The 18,648-nt window shown below is 57.6% G+C and overlaps 4 protein-coding genes across 4 annotated transcripts; 1 reads left to right on the top strand and 3 right to left on the bottom strand.

Annotated features, from left to right (window-relative positions):
* Window positions 1–5,819: 5,819 nt before the first annotated feature.
* On the bottom strand, window positions 5,820–6,900 carry PUB1 (E3 ubiquitin-protein ligase pub1; the record flags this gene model as incomplete). Its single annotated transcript, XM_066781456.1, has 2 exons — window positions 5,820–6,476; window positions 6,895–6,900. The coding sequence occupies 2 exons, from the start codon at window positions 6,898–6,900 to the stop codon at window positions 5,820–5,822; spliced, it is 663 nt and encodes a 220-aa protein (XP_066628458.1).
* A 1,568-nt stretch (window positions 6,901–8,468) lies between these two features.
* Window positions 8,469–9,637, top strand: SLS55_010066 (uncharacterized protein; the record flags this gene model as incomplete). The annotated part of the gene is made up of 2 exons (XM_066781457.1): window positions 8,469–8,475; window positions 8,733–9,637. The coding sequence occupies 2 exons, from the start codon at window positions 8,469–8,471 to the stop codon at window positions 9,635–9,637; spliced, it is 912 nt and encodes a 303-aa protein (XP_066628459.1).
* Window positions 9,638–11,350: 1,713 nt separating this feature from the next.
* On the bottom strand, window positions 11,351–12,946 carry SLS55_010067 (uncharacterized protein; the record flags this gene model as incomplete). The annotated part of the gene is made up of 1 exon (XM_066781458.1): window positions 11,351–12,946. One exon carries the CDS (start codon window positions 12,944–12,946, stop codon window positions 11,351–11,353), a length of 1,596 nt encoding a protein of 531 aa, XP_066628460.1.
* Window positions 12,947–14,030: 1,084 nt separating this feature from the next.
* Window positions 14,031–18,521, bottom strand: SLS55_010068 (uncharacterized protein; the record flags this gene model as incomplete). The annotated part of the gene is made up of 3 exons (XM_066781459.1): window positions 14,031–18,144; window positions 18,200–18,353; window positions 18,413–18,521. 3 exons carry the CDS (start codon window positions 18,519–18,521, stop codon window positions 14,031–14,033), a joined length of 4,377 nt encoding a protein of 1,458 aa, XP_066628461.1.
* Window positions 18,522–18,648: the final 127 nt, after the last annotated feature.

Below are 18,648 nucleotides of genomic sequence, written 5' to 3' on the forward strand. Positions count from 1 at the left end.
CGCATACATCGAACACGAGGACATGCTGGCAGCCGCAGCGGAGGACATGCTGGCAGCCGAAGCGGAGGACAAGCTGGCAGCCGCGGCGGAGAGGACCGACAGCGCGTTCGTCGTGGTGGGGCTGGCGGTGGCGGTGGAGGAGGCCGCATTGGCTGTGGCCGTACTGAGACTGTTCGCACTAGAAATGGGCGTGGTAGTCGCGGAGACAGTGGTACCAGACTCCGTAGTTGTGCCCGTGGAACTGGCCGATGTTGAGGTAGTCGAGGTACTACTGGACACCGTAGTTGTGTCCGCAGAGCTAGCCGATGTCGAGGTAGTCGAGGTAGTCGAGGTAGTCGAGGTGCTACTGGACACCGTAGTTTTGTTCACGGAACTGGCCGATGCTGAGGTAGTCGAGGTACTAGACACAGAAGCGCCGGTCGTGGAACTGGCGGACGTTGAGGTAGTCGAGGCACTAGACACAGCAGCACTGGTCGTGGTAGCGGTGCTGACAGTAGAGGTGGCACTACTGGAAAGGGCGACAGTGGGTGTCGTGGTCACCGATTCAGCACCCTGAGAGGATGATGCACTTCCCGAAGCGTCGCGGCGGTCGACCCGTGCATAGCGCCTGTTTGGGGCAGCAGTAGCACCGGCCGTGAAGAGCAAGGCAAGAGGCAAGAAAGCCCGGAGGAAGAGCATGGTGGCGCCCAATGTGCAAAGTGCCGTCGACGGACAGGAAGGGAGAAGGCTGTGTAACGATGCTGAAGAGAAGATCGGCCTAGCTTTTGAAGTCGAGAATCCCTCCAAGAGACAAAGACCGCTGCAGGGATACCTCGAGATCTTGTACACGTCGACTTCTTTACCTCGATGCCAACGCCGTGCCCAATCGCCACCCACCAAGTCTCGAACAACAACAACCGAACAGCGCAGATATCAAACCCTCTACATTGAGTATAGTTACCCTTTATCTCCGCCAAAAGGAATTTACGGCAGGTATTCCCCATCGCTACGCCGAAACCCCCATCCTAAAAGAAAAGACAAAGAGGGGGTGGGGGGAGAGAGAAAACCCCGAGCAACACCTAGCAATGCAATCATCTTCTTCAGGTGGTAGTAAGGAAGAAGAAGCAAAACCTCCCCCCCCCCAATCTAAGCCAGACCCAGCAACCACAAGGTAAAATAACTCCCTTTGTTTTGTGAAACCCCTTTTTACTACACAACACCCACGGCCGCTCACAACCCTCCATACGCAAATTCCCCGCCACCATCCGCCCAATCGTCCTCCACAACGCTCCTCTCGTACTCTTCCGCCGTCATGCCTCTCTTCTTGCTCTTCTTCTTCGCCTCGGCCACGGCCTGGACGTTGCTCAGGCTGGCGTAGAACGAGCGCACCCTCTCGTGCGCGTTCACCTTCTTCGGGTCGAAGTTCATGACCTGCAGGCCGGCCATGTTGGTCGCGCGCGACAGCGCCACGTACGCCTGGCCCTTCTCGAAGACGCGGCCGAGGTCGACCTTGACGCGCTCCAGCGTCTGGCCCTGGGCCTTGTGGATGCTCAGCGCCCACGCCAGGATGAGCGGCACCTGCGAGCGGCTGGCCACGACCTCGCCGTTGGGCAGCTCGTTCTTCCACGACTCGCGCTGGCAGAGCAGGTCGCGCAGCGTGCCGTCGGGCAGCGTGAAGCGGACGACGGGGTACAGCTGCGAGTTGGCGTTGAGTAGGTCGGTGATCTTCGCTCGCCGGCGCTGCTCGAGCAGCATCTGCTCTTCTGGGTCGTCCGGGTTGTTTGCCGTTGACGACGCGCCGAGGTATTGCTCTTCGTTCTGCTGGTAGCTGTCGAACATGGCTTCGTTCATGAAGCCGATGACCTTGCCGAGCGAGCCGTTCACGAGCGTCTCGTCCATGTTCTTGATGAGCATCACTTGGGCGCCCTTCTTCAGCTGGATGGCTTCCGGAGCCATGCAGTTGGCCAGGATCCTGTCGCGCTGGGTCTTGTCCTGGATTGTCCCACCATCCTTGGCTTCGTATGTGCGCACGTCTCCATGGAGAACTGTCATGCGTCTTCGGTTTGCTTCCTCGACCTGTTGGCGGAGCGGGAAGAGCTCGGTTGCCTCGATGCCGCTATCCGCCTCAAGAGGCCTATTGAGCCGCCTGAATGCCTCGATGGAACTTGGGGAAAGACGACCCTCTCTCATCTCGTTGAGCATTCCGGCAAACACGGGATCCTTTTGACGGAAAATGTGTGTCAAACCGATCGTGTGCTCAATCACCGTGTTCCACGTGTTGGCATCAAACGCAAACTTCGCGACCTTGTTCTTCTCCGGAACGGGCGGAAGTTGGAAAAAGTCTCCAGTGATGATCAGCTGGATACCTCCAAAGGGACGACCGTTGTTGCGCAGGCTCCGCGCGATAACCTCCAGCTTGTCAAAGAGATCACCGTCAATCATGGACACCTCATCAATGATCAAGACCTTGACCCTCATCCACCGATGCTTGTGTTTCTGATTGCGCTTGATTTTCTTGACAAGCTCCTCAGCCGGCGCGTTACCGAGGCCAATTCCAGAAAAGCTGTGCAGTGTCACACCGCCAATGTTACAGGCCGCCAGACCAGTGGAAGCGGTGATGGCAACACGCTCCGACTCTCGGATGTACTTCTTCTTAAGTGCTGCAATAATCTCTCGGAGAAGAACGGATTTACCGGTACCTGCAGAACCGGTGAAGAAGACGCTCTTGCCCTCGTTCACGACAAGGTTCAAGACGTGCGTCTGCTCCTCGCTGAGGAAGACCCTCGAAAGCTTGCCCTTCTTGCTGCGCATAGAATCCGCAATCAGTCCACTCGTGCCAGTAGAGTACGTCCTTGTCATCTTTTTGTTCACATCACGCTCACGGTGGTTCTTCTGCATCTGCTTCATCGCGGTCAGGGAAGTGTTCCACAGCAACTTGTTGTCCTTCGGCTGGGGCTTCGAGCTCTCATATTTCGCAATCGACTCCTCACGTTTCTTTTCTTCCTCAAGCCAAGGCAGCGTTCTCTTCTTCGGCGGTTTGGGCCTATCTTCTGGATCATCCGGGCCGGAATAGAGGAACCTTTTCAGCGCTGTAGCCTGTGGTTGCGCCTGAATGTGTTCTATCGGAGACGAGGACCACGGAATCTGCTGAGTCGCGTCTGGCGCAGGCTCAGCTTCTACGGTAGGCTCAGCCCGGGTGCTTTGCGAATGATAGCCAGAGTCCCAACGCTGTCCTTGTCTCCGCGGCTCGTAGTCATTGGCATGCGGCAGCGGTTGAGGTTTGGGGGGCGGGTCCAGCTTCGTTGTCGCGGCATTTTTAGGCGCCAGGGGAGAGTAGCTGACGGTGCTCTTGGTGGAGGGGTCTTCAACGTCGAGGTCGATGTCGTCGTCGAAGTCGTTCTCGTCAAACCACACGGGTGCGGTGTTGTTCATGGCGGGCGCAGTCGGCTTCTTCGCCGTCGTGGTATCGCCGATGGTATAGGGATTACGCTGCGACCCAGCCTTGGGCAAATCGTCGTCGCCGAATGCCTTCTCTGAATCCAATGCCTTTATCAAGCCGCCCGAAGTCCGCTTCAGACCGCCTGCACCGTTGTGTACGGGACGGGAGTCGCCGCTTATGTGCGCTGCTGCGCCTGTCCTGCTCGTATTGCCGGTGGTTGCAGCGAGTGGCCGCGAGTTGTTTGGGTTGATTGCAGCTTGGGATAGCTTTGCGGTCTGTTGCGCTGGTGCGGCGCCGGGGAACAATTGCTGGGAAAGCGATGGCTTTGCGGGTCTGGAGGACTGGTGGTGGGAGTCGACAGCCTTTTTGAACATGGCGGGGGCGGTGTATGGACGCGTTAAAGTGGAGTGGTAGGCGGGATAGGTAACAGGGAAGCGGGAAGATGAGCGCGGCGGCGGCGGCGGCAGCTTGGTGGCGGCAGCTGGAGTGCGAGCGAGAGGACGCAGACGCAAACGAGCAATGAGGGCGGAGAGACCGGACACCATACAGTATATGGTGAGGACAATGCAGAGAGTAGCAAAAAGGGTAAGCGTGGTGGCCGCCGTAGGCATCGGGGTGTTGCCTCGCGTATCGAGGTGCCGCGGTGGTGAAAGACGCGTCGCGCTGCACGGCACGGGCCAGATAATTAGGGAACTGCGCACGTGACCAAAACAGGGTCGGGTCGGCGCGATTAGACCCTGGGCAAAACGAGTAAGTCCAGCACTAGCAACATCCAGATACGGCATCAACTGTCCTAATAGGCATTTCTGGCATGTCGTGCTCGGGAAGCATGGGCGATCAACCGCCCGTCATACGCACAACGCACGACACAACATCGAGCGAGATGCACCAACACCAAAGCCCGCGAGTCAAAGTAGAACATCTCATCAATCATTCAATCCATCCTAGCTTTTCCATTTACTTTCCATTCCTTTTCTTTTCACTCTCCTCCTACCTCGAACGACCCAGGCGCCTTTTTCCAACCTTTGAACGAAGAACAGCAAGGAAACGACCGAGTCCTCGGCCCTCTATGGAAGAAATCTCTCGCGCAATAGCGGAGCGGCGGCGTGCACTACGCTCGCGAAGAAGGTCTTTTGGAAAATGTGGATGCAAGGAAATGCAACAAGCAGTCTCTTCCGGCCATGTCATCATCTCATGCCTCGTAATTCGTGTCCAAACACGCAAAGGTGATGCCCCTTTGTGCACTTCCGAAGTGGTATCCCATGCGAACACCGAGCATGCAGCTAATCGAGCAGTAACGTGTGCGAATGAAATCTCAGCTTAGGAAAACAGCGTTTTGTGAGGAAAACCATATCAAAGTGTACGAGATACTGAAAGCGGAGCCCATTGCAGATCGTTCCGATAAACTCAGAAAAGAAACGCTCGCCGATGAAGCTAATGAGAAAGCGACCAGTACCTGCGACCAAGGGGTATGTGTAGTAGATAAGAAAGTGATTTTCTGTAAAGAGCAGAGAGAAGCACGTTACATCATGATTTGTCTGATTTGAACCACCACCAACGAAAAAGAAGCCAGCAATTTTTTTTCCAAATAGAAGAATCATTGCAGAGCAGTTGCAAGGACGACAGAACTAAAGAACCCCGGCATTTGATGAAGAAACCGTGTCGACATGCTTGTTGGAGTGCAGAAGAAATCCACTCGCAATCCTTTGACCCTTGTGTGAACGCAGCAATTTGTTGTGAACCCGTCAAAACCCCACTTCTCCTAGAATAAAAGGACAACTACAGTATGAACCGGCGCAAGGGGGAGGAAGAAGTTGCTTGCATCCCATCATTTTTACAAATGTGAAAGCGACCATACGGTAGTTATCCAAGCACAGCGCGAAGCTTCTCGTGTGAAGAGGCGAAAGTCGAAGCGAAGACGTACGCGAAAACTCGGCCGTTGCGCAAGGAATCGTGGGCGGGGCCACTTAGCCCGAGTATCCCTGGAAGCCGTTGTTGACCTGACCGAAGCCGCCAGGGGTCGGTTGAGCCCACTGCTGCGCGCCGGCGTTGCCACGACCGAAACCTCCAGCGCTGCCCGGCATCTGCTGGTAAGGCTGAGCCATGGCGGGGCCGCCGAAGCCACCCTGGCTCTGCGCGAATGGCTGAGCACCGGGGCTGGGACCTAGACCTTTGTCAGCTCCAAGAAGGCATACATTCGACCCGGGGGCAGACGTACCCTGAGGAGAGCCCATGGGGCCGCCGGGTCCACCGTACTGCGGGAAGTAGGCGTTAGGCGTGGGCGGGAAGGCGGAATTGGGGCCGCCGGCCGGGGAATAGCCATCGAACTGGCCAGTCGGGGGACGGTCCTTGCCCCACTGCAATCCTGTTAGTAACAGATAATTAAAAACCTGGTCGGTGGTCAACATACGCTGCATTTCAACGGACGTCCGTTGACATTGTAGCCATTGAGCTGGCAGATGGCCATGGCAGCGTTCTCGTGGGTGTCCATCTTGATGAAAGCAAAGCCGCGGTCGCTCTGGAAGCGAGTCTCGACAACGTAGCCAAAGTTCTGGAAGAGAGGAACGAGATCGGACTGGGTCGTGTAGGGAGTGAGATTGCCGACGTAGCACGTGGTTTGCCAGGCCGGCGTCTGGTTGACAACCATTTCGTAGGATTGGACGCCGTGCGTGGGGAAATGGTGGTGACCGTAGGGGGTGGTGGGAGTCATTCCCATGGAGGCCATGGCCTGCTGCTGGGAGATGGAGGGCTGGCCCTTCTGGTTTGCCCAGTTGCAGCGGATGGCACGCGAGCCGAGCCACTCGCCGTCCATGGAGCTCAGGGCCTTCTCAGCATCGGAGCGGTCGCGGAAGGCGACGAAACCATAACCACGGGAGCGACCGGTCTTCATGTCCCACATGACGCGGGCCTCAGAAACAGCTCCGAAAGCGGAGAAAGCTTGAAGGAGCACCTCATCGTTGACTTCGTTCGACAGATCACCGACGAAGATGTGGAAGTGGTTGGAAGTGTCCTCCTTGGGTTGGTTGTTCGATTGATAGGCCCAATTGACGCGAATCTCCTGCTGCAGGTGTCACTTAAGGTGGGACCAAGCGGGAGGGCTAGGCGACTTACGCTTTGGTGGACGCGACGGCCGTTCAGGGTTTGCATGGCACGCTCAGCTGTGCCAGGGTCGTCGTACTCAACAAAACCATAGTTGAGACCCTTGGACTGAAATTTCTACATACATTAGCCTTGTAAGGGGGATGTTCGCGCACACTGGAGGGCAGGGTGAGGGGAGAGAGGGGGGATCCACGACTGCTGAGCAGCATCGCGTTGTCGCAGCGCACGCGGGGACCAGCACGGCTGTGCGGGGCAGCAAGCTCGTACTGCGCCGTCGACCACCACATATCGATAGCAAGCTGCAAAGCTTGGGTGGCGCAGGTCCCCGTATGCGACGCGACCGCGTGCCGAGAAAGCCGAGGAAAAAAGAGGGCTACGTACATTCTTGTCCGGGATGATCTTGACGCTCACGACGTGGCCAGCAGTCTCAAAGATCTGGCGCAAGACGTCCTCGGTGATGCGAGGGTCCAGGCCACCGACATACAGGGCGCGCTTGTTCGGCTCCGGGGCGGCGCGACGAACGTAGCCGCCAGCCGAGGTGGGCGACATGACACTGCCCGACATTGGCGAGCTGATGGCCGTTGGGATGGGGTTCGTGTTCTGGGGGATTATGACGGGAGCAAGCGGCGGCGGCGGCATGTGGCCCTGCGAGGCCTGCGGGTTGCCCTGGGCCCCATTGTCGTAGCCCGGGGCGCCAGCGGGGGCCGGGGGCGGAGGCAGCGAGGCGCCAGACGCAGCCGAGTCGTCCATTGCGGAGATGCGAGATGGCAGTCTGGCAGTGGGATGAGCAAGCGAGCTTCAGGCGCGATGGGGAGCTGTCTGGCGCGTGGGGGTTGGTGGTACTGACACGCGACGGAGCTGCTGTTGGGCGGAGCGGACGAGCGAGAGCTAGTGGTTGGCGGGACCGCGGACGCAGCCAAAGACAGGCCGTCGAGCGAATGCAGATGGCGGGCGATGCAGAGATGGGGGGCGCTCGCAGCGAGCGAGGGCGTGCGTGGGCGAGGCGAGCGAGGTTGTGTGCGGGTACAGGTACGGAAACCGACTCGCTGGGACGGCGACGGGAGGCGTCGAGGCCGTGCAGGGAAAGACGGCGGTTTCGCGTTGGGCAGACACAAGGAACGCGGGGGCGGAAGGGTGAGGAAGGGAGGATGGAGGGGAGAGGAAAAGAGACGAGGGGGGGCGCTTGGGCGAGCAAGCGACGTGCAGAGCTGTCGGCGCGCAGTCGAGCTGTGGGGTGAGTGATGCGAGGTGTAAGAACTTCTTGGGCTCTCCCGCTGCCGCCGCGAGGAAAGCGCGCTACCCAGCCTAGGGCTCGAAATTCGACCGGCGGCCCGCTCGCGCGCTAACTTAAGAATAGCGCCTGAATCAAGCCGCTGTCCAACGGCGCGCGGCCTGCGGGATCGCCGGTGGAGTCGACAGCTTCGGTCGTGAGCAGGGCACTGCCTAGTCTAGGGCGACTCCACGTGCGCTGCGAGCCGCATGCCTGAGGGCTGCGCTGTTTCGAGAAAGCCCGCGCCGCCAAACCACCGCTGACCCTGCCTGCCGTGCCGCCCTGCTGCCCTAGCCGCTCGCCTGCTGCCCGTGCTGCTTCGCTCCGACCCGGCGAGCGAGCCTGTCGCTCTCCCGCGGTGCGCCGCCTGACGCCTGCTCACTGCCACCGCACCCTTCACCACCGCCCGCCCCGCCACAGCTGGCCACAGCCGTCAGTGCGACGCGCCTCACCCACACTGCGTCCACACTGCGTCCGCCCAACGCCCGCCGCGCTCCAGCACCCCACCGGCCCTCACCATGGCCACCGCTGCGCAGCCCGACACCAAGCCGGCCCAGGTGCCGCCGCCGACGACGACGCAGAAGCCCGCCAACATGCCGCCCCGCCACCCTCACAATGCGGGCGCCCTGCTGGAGTCGATGCAGGCCATGCTCAATGGCGCGGTGAGTGATGCGCCGCCTCATGCACCGTCGCCGCCCGATTGCTCATCGTGTCTAGCTGCTCGAAGTCGGCCATAGCATGAAGAATCCGCAGCGACCGAAGCTCACCTTCCCGTCGACCCAAGGCCTCAACGGCCCGAGACACAACAATATTTCCATCTCTGCGAGCTATGAGCGCTTCCACCATTGCCTTGATGAGATTGAAAACGAGCTTGTAAGCTGGCACGCTGCGCGAAGGGCGTCCAATCTCAACTGACTTTGTTCCCGTAGTGCCGTGCGAAGGCAGTCCTACGCCGAGACCTCGCCGTACAGCGAGAGGAGCGGGAGAAGCGGGAGAAGGAAGAGCAGGAGCGCGCCGCCGAAGCTGCCCAGAAGATAGCTGCGGAGAAGAAGGCGGCGGCACCCGTCCCGGTCGCCCCGGTCAAGCAAGAGCAGCGACAGCAGAAGGACGTCGACATGGCCGACGCACCAGCAGCGGCGACCAACAGCTCAAAGCCGACGGCAGACGCGCCCTCCGTCGCCGCGCATACCCATCTCCCTCCGCGGCCGCCGGCCATCCAGACCCAGGTGTCCGCAGGCGACTCGGCGCAGCCCGCGCCGGCCACTGCTACAACGGACGATCTGTTCGGACGCACCCCCACCACGGCGGGCGTCAACAACAATGCCGACTTCGACAGCATGTTCGAGGACTTCGCGGCCAGCAACGACAACGAGAACAACGGAAGCGACACGAACATGGACGGCAATGACGAATTCGATTTTGCACTGCTTCCCGGCCTTGAGAGCTACGCGAACAGTGACACCAATGCCGTAGCCGACGAATCCGGCACCAGCAAGGACGCCGCGCCTGAAATCGACTTCACCGCGCTCGACAAGGCTGCCGAGCAGAAGGCTGCCGAAGAGAAACAGAAGAGGAAGCAGGAGGAGGAAGAGAAGAAGAAGAAGGAGGAGCAAGAGAAGAAGATGAGGGAGGAGGAAGAAAAGAAAAAGAAGGAGGAAGAGGAGCAGAAGAAGAAAGACGAGGCTCAGCAGAGCCAGCAGCAACAGGAGAACCAGGACATCCACGACATGTTCGGTCAGGGTGACTCCACGTTCGACGATTTGTTCAACTACACTGATTTCGATATGGCGGGTACGGGTAGCACCGGCGGCGGTGACACGACATTCGACGACGACTTCTTCAACATCTAAAAGAAAAGCACGGTCGAGGTTGCATACTTGGCGACAATGCGCCGAAGCCACATTATGCATTACTTTTTTTTTTTTTAGCATTGGAATGGCTTTACGGGCTCTTTCATGCAAGCGCTGCTTGGATTTTTACTGGCGTTCGAGGCCTTCAGAAGCCAAAGACTTAAGGTTACACAACATGATTGCGCTTCAAGCGCGCTGTTAGAGATCCCGTAGGACAGCAGCTGGTCATGAAAATTCATGACTATACCCGCCTATGCATATGGGCTGATTGTACTAGCAGTACCACCAGTATATCAATCAACTTTCAAACACCCAATTCACTGCAACGCCGTGCACCTAATCTTACAGGCATGTTTGAAGACGTAGGCCGTGTCCCGAAGCACAGACTTGCCGCGCTCCTAAACAAAAGATGCCTGTTACTAGTAATGCCTTCCGTCCCTACAGGTGGGGCACTGTGAGTAAGTGTGAAGAGGGAAAGAGGGAAAGAACTAAGATGAAGAAGACCAACTACATCAATTACCGTCCTTCTCCTCCCCACCGTTTGCTCCTCCACCAACGTTCTAGTTTCCGAGTTTTCCCGTCGGAACCCAATGCCCAGCTACGCATCACTTTGAAGCCCCGTAGTTATACACAAATATATATGCATTCCCGAATATTGCAGATCCCCATTTACTCGTTACCACCGAACAAGAAAAACAGAGCAAGGGAGAAGCCGATTTAGGAAGCCAGATGCCAAGTCACAATGCCCAAAAGCAAGAATAAAATTTCTCCCAAGTTCTTCTCATTGGCCTACACCACAAAGTCTCAATCAAAGACCCCCATCCCATCCGTAGATACGACGAGCAGGGTAACAACTAGCAGGTCTCGCTACATACACGTACGAGCACGATCAACAAAAACCCATCTAGACATGATGATGATGATGAAGAAGAAGAAGAAGCAGAAAAAAAAAAGTCATGACCGCCCTCGCCCGAGGCATTTCGTCGTCCCCCACCAACAAAAGTCTTCGTCTCTTCTGCTCGGCACATATGCAGTCATGCCACGCGTCACACGCCGGTGCTTGATTCCCCAGAAAATCCATAAATCCGAAAGCACAACCGTTGTGCATGAAAAAGTGTGGCAATGCCAAGACCCCCCACCAAGGGGTGGGTGGGTAACAATACACGAAGGGAAGGGGGGAAGAAAAAAAAGGAACCTTCCTTCCGATGGATGTACCGAGAGCATCATTTCCGAATTACCCCGGACCAAAAGAAAAAAAAAAAACACCGTTAAGATTACTCCGTGGAGAAAAAGGAAAAAGAAAATCGGCAAGGAAAAAGAAACGGCACCTGGCAACCTGGCAACCCCCGCCCAATCATGGATCCAGATATCGGTGAAACACTCATTTCCTCCGCCAATGATAAGTCAAGTCAGGCCTGGTCGTGCTAGCGGAATTATCATCCGCAGCCGCCCATCATTAGAATGTCCACGTCCGCCCTTCCCCGTCTCTAGCCGCTGGGCTAGCTGAAGGCAAGATTGAGTGGAGGCGTGACTTGCTTACCGATGCACAACGTAAGAGACCACTACCGTTTGTAATGGAATGAGAGAAGAAGGTCGTGATTGATCATGGGAATGAAAAGGGGATGGAATGTTGTTCCGGAGAAGGAATGTTGTTCCAGGAAAGAAAAAGGATCTTCGGACGCGAGCTCGCCGTCCGGGATGCTGGGTCACGCTTCATTCATCTGCAACCAGGCCGTCTAAGCCATAGGCTGAGTTCGCCTCCTGGAAGTACCTGTTGGACTTGCCCCCACATAGCTTGTCCCTTAACGTCTTTTTGACCTCATCGCTCACACCGTCTCCGAACGATATCTGGCGCAACCAGGTATAGTTCAATCTTTTCGTCGCCAACTTGCCCAGTGTCTTGAGACCATAGAAATCAGTCTCTTTCTCCTTGAATGCCCTCCCGGACAATGACTTCTTCTCCGCCTGGACATGTTCCTTGACCCATGCCGCATCTTTGATGTTAATGTGGAGCGTCTCAAGATTCCGGTCGCTATTAGCTTTCAGCTTCTCGGCAAGTTCCTTGATCAAGATGCGCCAATCGGCCGCGACGAAGGCAGAGCCGCGGGAGTCGATATCCAGGGCCAGGTGGCGGATATTCTGGAGGACATTGGGTCCGATGAATTTCGTCACGCTCGTGCAAGTGTGTACATGGTGCGGCGGGGGAGCACTGATGGTGAAAGTCTGGTCGTACATAGCTTCTAGAACCTCGGAGTTGATCTTCCGATTCACGCGGAGCAGGTTGGGGGAAGTCATAGACGGTGCTATCGCATCCATCGTCTTTGGGGGGTTCCACGAGGCAACGGCCGTATTGCTCGCCTTAACGAGAGCATCGTTGGCATCGTTGATATCCACGAGGTAGCCGTAGATCTTCCGCCGCAGGTTGTTGTCGAGCGTCTTGAACAGATAAACTGGCGGCGTCTCCATCCACTTCTTGGCCTCCGTCGCATACTCCTCCAAGAAACCGCCAAAAGTAACAGTCTTGATACCACGGAGCTCTTCAAGGCTGGACATCATTTTCTCAATCTCATCCAGGAAGTAGCAGTGGCCCTGGGCTGGGCATGTGGCCAGATGTGTCACGACCTGTGAACCCTTCATTATGATGGTGAGCTCCTGCAGCTTGTGCGATCTGGTCCATACGTTGACGGCGGACCTGATCAGCCTGAAGAACTCCAGGAAGTCACACCACGTATGCATCTCGCCGAAGCTATCGTCGCGCGTGATGTCGACCTTGCGCAGGTTCTCCAGCAGCTTCACGGAGGCGACATCCGTAATCAGGCTATTCGGCGTCGTCGAATGCGGCAACCGAAGCGTCTTTCGGTGAAGGATGTACGCGGCCTCCCGGGACGTCTGCTTGCTCACCAACAGCAAAGGGTGGACCTTACGGTCGGGCCATTCCATGAGGGTGTTGTCGTGAACGTGGGCTTCATAGTGGTCTGTAAGCAGTCTCGCCACACCGTCGAAGCCCAGCATGTAATCGTAAACCTGGTTGCGTAATTCGGCGGGCAGCTGGAGAAACGGGAACTGAGTGCGCTTCTTCAAAGTCATTGAGCGCGTAGAGACATTGCGTCGTGGGGTGTCTGAGGACGAGGCATTGCTGTCGCGCCGACTCGACCTGCCCCCGACGGCGAGCTTGGCCTTGGGGTTTGTTTTGGCGACCCTTGCCTTTGTGTGCCAATAAGTGGTGCTATCGGACGTCTTGTAGGAAGCGGTGTTTCTTGCCTTCTTGGATGAGCGGGTCTCCACCGCAGGGGCGCTTCTCTTTCCCATGTCTGCAGGGTTGGGGAGGGTAAGTGCGGTCTCTCTGGGCGTCGATCTGGTCAACGGTGGATCAAGTAGAGGGACGGTGGCACGCGCGTGGTCGGATATCTCGCCCGAGCCGGAGTCTCACGCTAACAGGTTGGCGGCTGAAGATGTGGAATCCGCGAGCACCGCTGCAAGACCTTGCACGCTGGCAGCGTTCCAGAGCCCTATGGCTGGTAGGCGTCGGAACGCGGGCTTGGAACCGTAACCTTAAAAGGCGGCGTCCCAGGATCCCGGCTTTGGCTGCGAGCCAGCGAGGGATGGGGATCAGCAACGGCGACGTGTGACGAAGCGTGCTCGGCGACTGCGGTGTTGGCAGACAGAAAGACGGGCGTGGTCGAAGCGGACGGCACGCGGGCGGTGAAAGACGGAGAGGTCGGGGCGATGGGGGTCATGCGAGGAGTCGCGGGGCGGTGCGCGAGGCTCAGGTGCGCCTGCGCGTTTGGTGTCTGCCGGGGTCGGTCGGACCGTGTCTTCGCCGGCGACTCAGAAGCACGGCCGGCGCGGTGGGGAAGGGCCGCGTCGACGTGGGAGAGTGTGTTGTGGAGGCACGAGTGGGCTGCGAGGTGCTGGAGGAGCTGGATATGTAGCCGGCGACGATGACGCCGATCCCTCGACGCGGATGCGCGCCGGGTGTGCCCGTGACCGCCCGCGGCTGTGCGCGCCGCCCGCAGTGGCAGTTGCAGGGACAGATGCGCCTGCCTGGCCCGACCCTGACCCTGAACTCACCAAAACCACCACCTGTTCCATCGCCACCTTTCACCAAATGTGTTGAGAAAAATATTCCATGTCTACCTTTCCTAGCTCCCGACGAATGCCGTCGGCCCTTCCCTGTATTTTCCAATGAATTCACAACCCACGCTCCACAAGCCCGAATCCTGTGTTTCCCAGCGCCTCGCTATGCAAACGACCCCATAGTAGTACAGTAGCCCACCCGAAACCGGTAAGCCGAAAAGAACGCGACTCTCCGCCCCGCGCGCTACGCTAAACTTCTGCCAGAAAAGAAATATCATGGCCTTGAAACAATCGTTGCTTCGTATATTAAAACAATTCACGGGCCGACAGGAATAAGGTCCACCGCTGCCTCAGACCCGGCCGGTGTCGCGGCGCCCACATTTTCCACTCCGTTTTCCCCAGTCGTAACGGTCGTGTCCGCGCTTTCAGCGCCATCGTCTTTTCCGCCGCTCTTGTCGACGTTTGCTGTGACCTCGTCGATAATGTGGTCAAGTTCGATCTCGCGGTTCTCGAGACCCTCATCCCCCTTCGTTTGCTCGCCCTCGGCTTGGGCGCCCTGCACAGGGTCGCTACTGCCGTTGAACACCGATGTGCCGCCCCAGAAATTCTCTGTCGACGTAAGCGGGTCCTCGTACAGCGAGAAGCTGAAGCTTGCACCGAAGTTAGGCGGTGAACTCGGAAATGGGATGTCTGTGCTTGGCGGCATGGCGAAATCGAAGTTGCTGAAATCCATAAGCCCAGTATTGCTGGGCGAGCTAAGCTCCCAGCCAGCCATGTTACGCGCCGCAGACCGCGGCGTTCTAGTAATGTCGTTTAGGAAAGCCTGCGAGAACGGAGACATGGCCGCTTTTGGTGTCCTCGAAGCCTTCGAAGGCGTAGAATGAAGCAGAACATCATCCACGGCAGCATTCACGGCAGCATTTGCTGGAGACAGCAGGTCGTCTCTGGCACCAAGGGCGGCACGCTTCGACCTGGAGGTTGGTGTCTTGATGAACTCGGACAAAGTGCGAGTGCTCTTCGCGCTCCTTGGAGACTTGAAACAGTTCTGCAGCAGGTTTCCATCGAGGTCTTCGAACAAGTGGGCAAAGCTGTCGTCCATCTCGGCTGGAGGTACGTTTTCTTTGTCCTGAGCATCCGTGGCAGGTTCGCTACGAGGGGGACGGGGTAGCTGGCCGAACACAGGCTGCGCGATCTCCCTCTCATTCTGCCCGTCCTCCAAAGACTTGAACTGCCCAGATCTACGAGGGGACGGGAAGAGAATGCGCCTCGTCGGCCTGGTAGGGGACATTTCATCTTCAAGCTCAACCTCGCTTTCTTGCAGCCCGGTCAACCTGGGAGGACTAGAGTGAATGGCACGGACTAACGCTGCGCGCCCCGGGCCAACGGCAATGGATTCAGACCCCTGTGAGTCATTCGAGGTTTCTGTGAGGGGCTCCAGGCTAACAGCCCTCCGTTCCTTGGCATCATCACTGCGCTTCCTTTTAGCGAGTCGTTCATCATGTTGAGACTCAGTCTTCCTGCGCTGGTCCCTCAAGGCATCCTCAGCTCTGTCATGGTTGCTTTGCGTCCCCGCAAGCCTGGCATCAGCTAATTCAGGCACATTGCGCTGTGGCGCATCCTGTGCTGATTGGTCCCGCTGCTGCTGCTGCTGCTGTTGCTCAGTCCGTTGCGGTTCCTGCTCATGGCCCATGTTTTCCATGTTGTCCATGTTGTCCGTGTGGTCCATGTTCTCCATGTTTTCCATGTTGTCCATATAGTCCATAACGTAATCAGGATAATCGCTCATCATCTGGGACGGCTGTTCTTGCATAGCGTCGAACGTCAGCATGGTCTGCTTCTCATCATTCTTCTTCCTCCTGGCTGGTTTTCCGCCACTGCGCTTCTTCCCTCCAACCGCCCTAGGCTTGAGTTCCCACCGCTCTGCTGGGCGCATGTTGCCATACTTGAAAAAGTGTAGGCCGCAGGGATTGCAGAGTTGCATCTTCGTAAAGTCTCCGTTATTCTTGTCCAAGTTAGTCAAGCTCTTCTTGAAGAGCTTGTATTTCTCAACAGCGTTCTCCTCGTCAGGGTTAGGCTGGATCATTTCAAAGCCGACAATAGCTCCAGGCTCATCCAGCGACGTCGTGATACCAGTAGGTCTTCCTTCGACCTCCTTGTAGAAAGCCTTTCGCCAGGTTGGTGTCTGGATCGCTCCGCAGCACTCGCAGAAATCGGGCATGGTACCTTCAGCCAGGCTTTGCATCAATCTATCCTCGATGGCCTTCTTTCTCTTGGCCCCAGACCCACTGCGAGGTGCCGGTGAGCCCGCCCGTGATTCGGTGTGAACCACTATTGGCTCATCAGCTTGAGTCTCCTTAGGAGTGCCAGCAGACCAGGTGTTCGCGCGGGGAAGCGTCTTCTTTGCCCTAGGCGCCGCCGAGCCCTTCTTTTGGGACTTGCCGCTACGCTGAGTAGCCGACGTAGGCCCGTCGGGAGATGCGCTTGTAGCAGTGGCGGGAGGACTTATGGCAGATGCAACCGGGGCTTGAGACGTAGCCTGAGGAGCCTGAGGGTGTGATTGCGGCATTTGTTGGAGCTGCGGCCGCGGGAGACCCGGGTGAGATTGGGTGGCAGGAGCTTGTGGTCGGGCATCATTTTCAGTCTGGGATTGGATCTGCGGCTGATCCTGCGGCTGAGACGGCGGCTGGGGCGAATACTGTGGCGGTCGGGCAGTGTGCTGTTGGGCGGCAGATTGCGGGGGAATGTCTGTTTGCTGCTCGACAGGAGGCGTGGGCTGATTCTGCGATTGAGACTGAGGATATTGCGGCGCTGGAGGGCCTGATGCGACGGGTGGTTGATGCTGAGACACAAAAGCCGGGCGCGCCTGCACAGGGGGTGCTGGCGCAAGATTCCTCGGTGGCGGCGGTGGTGGAGGTGGAGGTTTCGAATCGTTTCGCTTCCTACCACGTGTCTCAGGCTTAGGTCCAGGTCCTGGTGTCATACGCTTTGCCGATGCAGCCGCTCGTTGTGACCGATAATCCGGTTGCCTTCGACCTACGTTGGTCGGCAGGAGTTCGGGAGGACCAGGAGTCTCGAATTGCCATTGGTCCGAACAAATGACTGCAGAAGGAGGCTCGGTATGGGGTTCGGTCGTTGGGTGGACTTGTTCGGGTTTGTCAGCCATGCCTGTCTCCAAGTCTTGGTCCATTCCAGTACCGCTCATGAAACCAGAATCGTCCAGGTAAGGAAAGGTTGGCAGGCCAGGGCTTGAAGCCGCCGGCGAGTCATTATTCGGACCAAACACTGGAGGCGAGGAGGGAAAGTCTGCTGGCGAGTCTTCAGCATCGGCCATCTGCTCATCTTCAGATGCAATGGCGGATTCCGAATAAGGTCCACGCGGAGCATATGGCGAGGTGTAACGCCTCATGCTTTGCGAAGAGGATTCCCGGCGCAGAGAGCTGGTCCCTCCGATCGAGGGACGATTCCGCGGCTGAGGCAGCTCGTGGGGGATCGGGGTGGGGGCGCGAGGTGGGGGCTCCAGCGAGTTGGCGCATCCTCCAGCAGTAGGGTTGATAGGCGTGGGCTTGTGTACACGGACCGAAGCAGCAGTGCTTGCTGTAATCCGAAGGGTGTCCGCTCTAGGCCCAAATTGCGACTTGCCGCGCCAATCAGCCTGCACAACACGTGCCCTCTTCCTTGGCGGACCGTCCTCCTGTTCAGACTCCTGGCCTTGCTGCTGGTTCGTGCGATGGTCGAACTGAGGTTCATGACGTGAAACTGGCCGTTCGCTGGTGTACGATCCCCTTGAACATGGTCTAGAATGATCCTGGGTGATTTGCTGTAGCGCAGCGCTAGAGCGCATACTAGGGGTAGGACTACCAGCCCTGCTGCCTGCCCGGCTACCAGCTCTGCTGCCTTGACGGCTTTGACTCAGGGTGTGCACGTGAGACTGGCTACCACGCCTTTCCTCAACAGGCTTTTGGGTGAGCAGCTGATGAAGGGTTTCGACGCCGCCGCTGTTGACGCGTTGCATGGCCGTCGAAGATTGAGACGATCCCGCTGCAGCCTGGGCGGCAAAAGCGTTGAACTCCGGATTCGACTTGAGAGCGGCCCATTGGCTGTGGTCGAATCCCTCAGGCAGACCCCTGCTAACGTTGCGGTATCTTTCCATGGTTTCCAGGTATTCACTCTGGAGAAAGGTGGGAACCGGAACGAGTTTCAGCTTGACCTCCAGAGTCTCCTTAATCCCCCCACTAAACAGGCCCAAGATATTTTCGCGGACCTTGCCGGTAACCATCGTCTTGGAGGAACTTGCGGGAGCATTGGGAGTAGTCGAGGTGGTGGCGAGGATCCATGAGAGCATTCCTTGTCCGACGAGCGGGGTTTCATATTCGGAGTAGTCGTACGCGTAGACGGTGTAGTCGTGGCCAAGCTTTGCTACAAGTTCAGGGCTGCACGACGCGGTTAGAGGACGCGTCTGTGGCCGAAGACGTGATGGACGCATACCTCGCTGCCACAATGGCTTCGATACACGTCCGCAGCTCAATGACGCCCACCTGGGTCTCCTCGTCAACGGGGACGGTCGGGATGTTCAACGCGTTCGGCAGACGCGCAAGACAACACGTTTTGTGCGAGTCATCGAATGTGTAAAGGACCTTGACTGTAGAACGAGTAGAGAAGTCAGAATTTGCGTTGAGCTGCTCACGATGTACGCCCTACCTCTCATCAAACGCCTAGGAATGTCGGAAGTCGGATCGTCATCGTCGTCGCCGGCAACAACGGGCATGCTGAGGGGCGACGGCTCCCCGTAGGTAAAGGGAGACGACATGGTACGTCGGGGCTGAAGGCATCCACGTTGGAGAGGCAAATGAGCGTGGAAAGTGGGTGCGGATGATGTTGTGGAGGAAGGGTGAAGACGCGGGGTGAGAGGCTTTAAGAGGTTGGTTCGCGTCTGA

The sequence above is a fragment of the Diplodia seriata genome (assembly GCF_021436955.1).
Source record: "Diplodia seriata strain FDS-637 chromosome Unknown scaffold_11, whole genome shotgun sequence".
NCBI lineage: Eukaryota > Fungi > Ascomycota > Dothideomycetes > Botryosphaeriales > Botryosphaeriaceae > Diplodia > Diplodia seriata.